The sequence below is a fragment of the Ctenopharyngodon idella genome, chromosome 7 (assembly GCF_019924925.1).
Source record: "Ctenopharyngodon idella isolate HZGC_01 chromosome 7, HZGC01, whole genome shotgun sequence".
NCBI lineage: Eukaryota > Metazoa > Chordata > Actinopteri > Cypriniformes > Xenocyprididae > Ctenopharyngodon > Ctenopharyngodon idella.
The window spans coordinates 41,066,622-41,075,424 of record NC_067226.1 but is presented as its reverse complement, the minus strand read 5'-3'; the positions used below and the strand labels follow the sequence as shown (position 1 = coordinate 41,075,424).

Here is an 8,803-nt window from a genome sequence, read left to right as displayed (position 1 = left end):
ATAGTTTGATCAAATTGTAAACGGTGTATCAATATATACATTGGCTAAATAAAAGTGACATGAATACTACTTACCATTAATGTGACTTTTGATGCTGCATGGTTTTGTGTGTAGTGCTTTGTAGTCAATCAACATTCATTGTTTCAACAAAACAGATTCAGATCGCTTCATAAATGTAAATTCAATAATTTCTTATCATTTGTTCAATAATAATTTTAATTACCAGTTAATTCAATAGCAAATCATGCGTGATACATCAGATGTTCCTACATGGGGAGTTTTACAGTACTGTAATGTGCAGTTGTCATATACAGTATTATGTAACCAAGTTGACCCAAAACTATTTACTTCCTGTTAAATCTGTCTAAATCAGTTATGAAAAGGTGTGATAATGATGAATTAATATATGACACTGTTTTTCTGCCAATCACTTATTTTATTTTATTTGTCACCCAAAACACATCAGAGCAGCAAACACCACAACAGCATGTTTTGCAGCACTGAAGGTTTCATGATCCATGAGGTCAATTGCATGCAATTACAAAATATTTTAAATTTAATATATATGTTTCAAACTTATATATTTTATAGCTTTATGTAGCAAAAGGATTTGTTGAAAGATTAAATGAACAGTTTTTTTTTCACTAGTAACTAAGAGCAAACCTAAAATAGTTTACTCAGTGTCAGTGTACAATTGTTGTGCTCAGTCAATATGTTTAAATTATTGGTGACTGCATTTCATTTCAGATTTACATTCATGAGTTGATGTCCATCATGACACTTTCTCTGGCGTTCCATCCTTTCTCCTTGGCAAACATGTACACACTCCCAAAAAGATCAGGGAATTCTGTCATCAGGTTGATTTTCACAGCATCTGCTTTACTGTGGAGAGAACGTCACACAAACAACACAATTATTGTGTAAGAAAGTCTTACTTAAAAACTCATCATTTCTATGATTCTGGCTGTTGATCATAATTGATCAGTTGTTACTTTATTTGTACTCTGCCTTGCATTGTAAACACATTACCAGCTTGGGTTGTATATTATTTTTCCATAATTTAACAGTCCGTTGTTAATTATTTCTGTAACTCACGAATGCTCGTGTAGGTTGCGTATAAAACGCAGCAGGCCCAGTGTGTTCTCAGGATAGGCTTTCTTCTTACCATCCAGTTTCTGGACAAGCTCAGACGGCAACTGAGAAAAAGATATTTTGACACATTAAAAAACAAAAAAAACAATGAAGCTACAATGTATTATAGCTAACTTTAACAATGATATTAAGTTCAATTATTATCTTAATCTGGCCAATAATAGCAGGTTTTTCTGATTGTTTTTTCACTTCAAGTTGCTCCCATGTGTCTGATGAAGCACCATTCAAAGAAGACAAAAGACAAAAGAACTTAATTGTATGTATTCATAAGTTATATGGACTGTATTGAGGTTTTACTTACTTTAGTTTTCCATTCAGAAAAGCTTTTCCCCTCTGTGTATTTTGCAATGGCATCAAGGAGCTCCTTATCTGCATTACGACAGTTTTGGGCCTCTTTCTCATTACCCAGAATTTTCAGATACCGCACTCTCCTGAGACAATTTCAGAAACATTAGAATACAATCAGATACCATCTACAGCTATATTATGACATTTATACAGCGGGTAAAATAAGTATTGCATACGTCAATTTTTTTTTTTTTTTTTTTTTGTTAAAATGCAGTAATGCAGCAATTCACATACAATTTTGAACAGACATCGATATTAACTTAAGAAATCTACACAGACAAAGAAATCATAATTTTCCAATCCATAAAAAAACTATATTTTTAATGAAGGGAAATGAAAAGTATTGAACACACTAAGTGAAATTTTATTTAATAATTGGTGGAAAAGTCTTTTTTGCAATGACAGCTTCAAGGCACATGCTGTATGACCAAACTTTAAATCTTGAATGTTCTGGAGGTCTCTCTTGTGAATTTTGATCCTCAGTTCCTTCCACAAATGCTCTGTTGGGTTTAGGTCTGGTGATTTACTGGGACATTCTAACAACTTTATTTTCTTTTTATTCAAACTCTCCTTTGAAGTGTGTTTGGATTGTTGTCCTGGTGGAAGGTCCACCAAAGTCTCATCTTTATCATCCTGGAGGAAGGCAACAAATTCATCTCAAGAATTCCCAGTACATGGCTCCATTCATCTTCCTTTCTTTAATATAGATTCTAACAGTACCATGAGAAGAGAAACAGCCCCATACCATGATGCTTCCACTTTGAAAACATCATTGTTGGTATGGTATTTTTAGGATCATATGCAAAGCCATTTCTCCTCCATACATGGCATGTGGTATTGTTGCCAAAAGTTCGATTTTTGTCCCATCTGACCACACTAAATTCTCCCAGTAGTTCAGACCTTTCCAAATGTTGTGTAGAAAACTTCAACTGAGCTTCAACATGCCTTTTCTTTAATAATGGAGCTTTCTGTGGTGAGCGTGCATGGAGGCGGTGGAGTGCATTTCCTAGTGACAACTGTACCTGCTGCCTCCAAGTCTTTCTGGGCCTCTTTCAGAGTGGTCCTTGGTTCTTGGGCTACAATTCTGACTTACCTTCTGACTCCCTGATCAGAAATCTTGCGAGGAGCTCCTTTGCATGGCCAGTTGATGATAGAATGATGTTCCTTTCAGTTTCGGAAAATGGCCCCAATGGTGCTTACAGAAGCATTTAGGAGTTGGAAAATCCTTCTGTAACCAGTACCGTTGTTATGTACGGCAAAAATCGTGTTGTGAAAGTCTTAGGAGAGTCTTGCCTCTACCCATCATGAGATGTTCAATACTTGTATTCAGAGGTTGGTAAGCCTTTTTCTAACCTAACAACATGCACTAACCCAACTGATTCTAATTTGCACAGGTAGAAAGTAGAGCTACTTCCTGAAATCTGTTGCTTTCTTGGCTTGTCTTGCCTTAGTGTACTGCTTTTTATTAGTGTGTTCAATACTTTTTTCCCACGTCATTTCACTTTATTACACATAACTTTTTTATGGATTGTAGTATTATGATTTCCTTATTTGTACTGATTTTTTGAGCTATACCAACGTCTGGTCAAAATATTATGTGAACTGTTGCATTAGAACTTTGTATGATAAAAAAATGTTAACGTATTCAATACTTATTTTACCCGCTGTATCATCTCTCTATAGTGTCTTTGTAACACCATCCATGTTAAAAGCTATATGCAAATAAATTGTTATTGAAAACATATTTTAGGCTTAAAAGGAATATATTGGGACTAATGGTTCATGGACACTTATTTCGTACTGTATTTCACCTGTCAAAGTCATCAATGTAATATTCTACCTTTCATCAGTCCAGAAGAAGGGGTGTGCAAGGGTCTGCTCCACAGTTGGTCTCTCTTCTGGATTTTCATTGATCATCCATTCGACAAGATCTTTCGCTACATCATCATCCAGATGTTCCAGTGAGTATCTTCCTCTTAAAATGTTGTACTCACAATCCACATCTTCACCAAATGGATGGTGCCCTCCAGAGAGAATGTAGTACACTAACATCCCAGCAACCTTCAAACAGGTTACAGTTACCATTAATTCAGAATCTAATACCGGGTCTGTACATTGCATTCATTAGTTTTTTATTTATTATCGATGGTAGAAATCTATAATATGCCTTTTTTTTTAAATAAGGAAAAAACAAGAATTTATTTTTATATTCAGGGGTAGAAAATGGATAAACAGCTTGAATATTTGATTTCCAAGTGTAGGCATGAATGAAACTCCCCTTTCTGCTGATTGGTCAACCAAACATTAAAACGTGCCATCATCAGTTCTTCTTTAGTTCAGCGCAATGCAATAATAGTCATCCTCTGTTATAGATGTATGGATTCTAAAGCAGTCTACATTTAATCTCTTTCGCATCAAACAACTATTCTAATGAATGGTTTAACACAAACCATACCGGGCAGTGCCTAGTCTTGCACAAAACTGAGGAAGACTGATAACAAGAAATAAGCTGAATTCTTGGTTGTTGTTGTTGTTTCTTTGTTTTGTTTTTTAAATGAAAAACAACAAAGGAGCCGTTTTCAATTTTTTCTGCTTTTAACGTCAAATCAAAAAATGAATGAATGTAAAGACAGATGGACCAAAAACACTTTGAGTTAATAGATTAACATTGAAAACACACCTGAATGTCAGAGCTCCTCTTGTATCCAGTGTTGACCTTCTCCTTTATGGTCTCCTTTGCCTTCCAGCATCTAGTTCCAGCAATTCTTGTTCGTATGGTGGTTTCGCCCAGTTTCAGTCGGCGACTTATGCCAAAATCAGCCAATTTAGCCATTCCTTTTATGTCTATAACAAACATAAGTTCAAATTATTTCAAGGGGGGAAAAAAATTGTTTTTTTAGAATTTTGAATTACTCTGGTTTAACTCCTACCAATCAGAACATTCTGGGGTTTGATGTCCCGATGAAGCACTTTGGTCTGCGGTTTGTGTAAAACCTGTAAGCTGCAGAGAACTTCCTTCACCAGCTTCTTCAGAACCAAACTTCTCTCAGCAGAATCATCTGGTAAATGCTCTTGGATATATTCCTCCAGTGTGTACTCACAAAGCTGAAGAGCAAGATATCCAAAATTGTCATCTTCTGCAAAGTCCACATATCGCACAATGGAGGAACTTTCCAGTTCTGGAAGGCGTAGAAATTCCTCCTCATTTTTGAGAACTTGGTAATTAAACCTAATCATTCGTTTAACAGCCACTTCTGTGCCGTCATTCCTCAATCCAAGGAAAACTTGTGTTCCATCACTTCCATTAGCAATCAGAAATTCAGGGTCGAGAACAAGAGTAAGACTTGGCAGTCTATACGTCTTTTTAGCATCCATGTTAGCTAGCTTCTCAAGCTTTGGCCTCCAACGAAGGCTGGTTTGATGCCACCTTCTTGAGTTCACAACAGGCGGTGTGAACGGCTGCACACTTGAGTTTGATTCCTCGATGGATTTCACTACAGTGTCTGGATACGGTTCCTCTTCATCTTGCAGCTTGCCTTCTTGTGACCCCACTTCTTGCTGGATTTTCTTTTTCTTCTTCTTTTTCTTCTTCTTCCTGGTTGTTGATAGAGCAGCAGTCTCCTCACATAAACTATCCACTGCACTTGAACCCGCTGGATGTCTCAATGATTCATCCAACTTTTGCAGCTTTTTTTTCATGACTTCGTCCATCTCTGTCTCTGCTTTGATAAGTATCATCTCTGGAATGGAAGGCAATCCACATGATGCAACCAGTTCAGAAGCAAAGTCATTTATATTGGCAAACAGTCCATAGGTCCAAAGTCTAATTTGACTTGAATAATCTGGACATGTGAAAGGCAATAGACTTTTGCATAACTTCTCATAGAGAGAATGGTTCCTATTCAGTTTCTGATCAGAGGTCTTCAACATCATGACATTGAGTGTTACGAGTATCATATCATTTACTATTTCTCCTTCTGCACTTCCAAAGCGCTGAAGTCCATTTGTTAGAACTGGCACAAGTTCACTGAATACCTGAGAAGAGATGTTTTCACTGACACACAAAGCAGCATTTAAGCAGTTCAGTGCAATTGGCCAGCGGTCCTGAGGGATTCTTGGGAAGCGCTTGATGAGTCCCTCAATGTATCTGTCTGCACTGTTTGTATCCTTTAACCACTTGATGGCGCTCTGACGATACTGCTCTGCACCAAGACCAATGACACCAAAGTAGAGCTCAAAATAAATCAAATTATCAAAAGGATCCTCTTGAAAGAAATGTTCCTTAAAGACTCTGTAAACTTCTGTCTGGTCTTTCGTTCGTACAGCACAAGAAAAAGAGAAACATATGCGTACTTTGTCAGACACTTCACCCTGTGAAGATAGTTGACAAATCATTCTCTCCACTTTTTTATCAAGCTCTGGATTCACCCCATAGTTCCTTGCAGGTGAAGCTCCAGCCTCTATAAGTGCTTTCACAATGTCTTCACGGCCATTTTTAACAGCACACTGCAATGGAGTAAAAATGTGTATTGATTGTCCATTTGGGTTAGCTTTTGCTGCAAGTAATCTTTTCACAATACTCAATGGAACTCCAGTTGTTAAAGCAGCATAATGTAGAGGTGTTTGTCCATTTGTTGATGGTTTGTTTGGATCAGCTGACTCTTTAAGTAGATAAGAGCAGATTTCTTCATTTCTGCATATAACTGCTGCTGTTAATGGTGTAACATCATCATTCCAGACTTCAGAAGAGTACAAACCATTAATATCTCTACCTTTTAATAATTTCCGAAGTCTCTCTGCCTTGTTGTCTATGATGCATTTTATTAGTAGGTCTGTTTTTCTAGGTCCTGCTGGAACTGGAACTGGAACTGTAACAGGAACTCTTACTTGGATCTGGAATGCCATGGATCTTCAAATGTTCTTTATAATCTGTCAAAAGATGTTAAACACTTGAAATTCAGGCACTGAGTAGCATTATTACTTATTTTCTTATTTCTTTTACATTGATAATAGACACAGTGTTAATTTTTACAAAGTTTTTTAGTCATAGTTTTTGTGTTTAGATGAAAGTCTATAAATTCTGTCAATATGTTGTCATGTCGTATGCATTAATCTCTGTACATTTTACTCTGATTAAAATGCCAATATTGTCAATGAAAAAAATGTGTGAATAAACCATTTTAATAAAATGTTTATATATTTTCAAAACGTTACATACTAGTAAAACATTCCAACTAAACATGTTCATAAACATAAAATATAACACAGAATTGTCCTTGTGAAAACCTGAGCTCCTGAAATAATGGCATACGAGAAGACTGAAGTATTATTTTTTAGTGGTGTTAAAAATATTCTTGCTTTAAGAACATTATTAATGTTTCATGTTTTACAGACTGTTTATGATATTGCACTTTGTGTAATCACACTTGTTACAGAAATGTAAAAACTTAAGTTACACATTTTGACTAGCACATAGGCTTTACTCTGTGATTTCACTTTTGTTGTTTGTCAGAGTTCAAAGAGCAGAGCAATCCTAACATATGATGATCAAACCAGAACATATAATAACTGGAGTGGAATTTTTAATAACCAATTTTTTAACTTTTACTTGGTCTCCCTCTTCTTCAATATTTAGTTATCGTTGTCTATAATATTATAGACTGTAAATATACACTAGTTTGCATGTTTTCATGAAAATGAAACTCGAGGATGGGCGGACCGATCTCGAAGAATAGCTAGTACTTTCGGTGATGGTCCTCACTTAACGAAAGATCCTCACTTAAATTACAAATTATTCAAGACTTGCAATTTGTATTTAACCATGAAAACGCGTATCACAAGAGATAAAGAAAAGGTTGTAAGATACAATGCCTGCTGCACGTGCAGTCGATAGCAGCGCGCTCATTTATACAGATAGAAAATTATTTTCAGAAGTTGTTTTACATCGAGTAGCCACGAATGGAAATGTGGCATTTAATATAACTGGTTTGTGTGTTTAAATTAAAAGTTGCTAAAAGACTGGCAATGATCTGTGATTGCTGATAAATGCTCAACAAAACTGAAGTCTGATAGTTAAATGTTAAAATTACGGCTTTCAAATATCATGTTACTTAAATGGTTATAATTACCTGTTTTATTCTCAGAAATCGCAAAAATTTTACATTCAAAAGAGATAGACCTGTCGGTATCTATCGATGATATCTGGATAGTAGACTACGTGGTATCCGATAAAAAAGCTGCAAGCTTCCTGGTTCTTACACACTATATACGTCATTCCTCCCACAAAAGGGTCAAACCCACTGAAACTTTTATCAAGGACAGTACAAACGAAAAAGCTGTTAAAACCATTTATTTAAGATTTTGTGAAATTGCAAAGTCTTTTATTGTTTATTTGGTTTATTATTTAGTTTTGTTTTTATTTACTTTCTCGTTTGGTTGATATTTTATATTTTTGTATCTTTAACGCTGGTATTTTTGTTGTTGTTGTTGTTTCTGGTTAGTAATTGTTGTTCAAGCATTAATTAAAGTAACCACTGAAACATGTTTGACACTTTCCTGTATAATGCACTGTCGATGCTACAGTATGCATACAGTAGGCTATGCTTATTCATATATTTTTTAATATGAATAAAAAATAAATAAATAAATAAATAAAAAACATCCTTAAATTAGGTGATAATATAAGAAAACTCCGCACTGGAAATGTACTAATTATATGTGCTTTGTAATTCTTTTTTTTTTTTTTTCCTCTCCAGTAAGTCTATTTGTTATATGCACCAAATGAAGCAGATGTAAAAAAATAAAATAAATAAATAAATAAATAAATAAAAATAAAAACTACAAGGTTTTGAACATATAATGATAATGAATGCCTACAGCCAATTCAATCCATTTGTCTTAACCCAGTAATTATGGCATTATGGCATAATTCAATGTCATTTTTATAATATCAACTTCATCAGTGATGAAACATCACCACCTTTCTGAAAGTTAACCATCTTCTTTGTTTCAAAACACTTTTACATTTAGTCAGAAACCAAGTTTCACAGACCTGCCAGGCTCATCCATCAGCCAATCACAGCGCACTCCTTCACCCGAGTACTTCAACCACGCGCACCTGATCCCCATCACCACACAATCACCGGCAGACACTTAAGCACAGCACTCACCTCAGTTCACTGTTCGGTCTTGATTGACACAAGGACTGCTACGCCCATGCTCTTGCGTTGTGGGGAATATTTACCTGCGCTATCTCAGTGATTCTCCTGGTCTCTGTGTAAAGTGTCTCCGTGTGTGTTCTCCT

The 8,803-nt window shown here is 35.6% G+C and overlaps 1 protein-coding gene across 4 annotated transcripts in view; it reads right to left on the bottom strand.

Moving 5' to 3' along the window:
- Positions 1-415: 415 nt before the first annotated feature.
- Positions 416-8,803, bottom strand: part of LOC127516229 (uncharacterized) — a 61,225-nt gene continuing 52,837 nt past the window's right edge. For 2 of the 4 annotated variants that reach the window (XM_051900645.1, XM_051900644.1), the window contains exons 2-8: positions 7,629-7,678; positions 4,431-6,429; positions 4,181-4,344; positions 3,341-3,561; positions 1,454-1,583; positions 1,096-1,196; positions 416-882 (exon numbers count right to left, since the gene is read on the bottom strand). In XM_051900645.1, the coding sequence (XP_051756605.1) occupies positions 756-882; positions 1,096-1,196; positions 1,454-1,583; positions 3,341-3,561; positions 4,181-4,344; positions 4,431-6,405 (2,718 nt within the window). In that variant the 5' untranslated portion in view covers positions 6,406-6,429; positions 7,629-7,678 and the 3' untranslated portion in view covers positions 416-755. Of the gene's footprint in view, positions 883-1,095; positions 1,197-1,453; positions 1,584-3,340; positions 3,562-4,180; positions 4,345-4,430; positions 6,430-7,628; positions 7,774-8,803 lie in introns of those variants that run through there. The other 2 variants (XM_051900647.1, XM_051900646.1) reach the window with 2 other exon arrangements.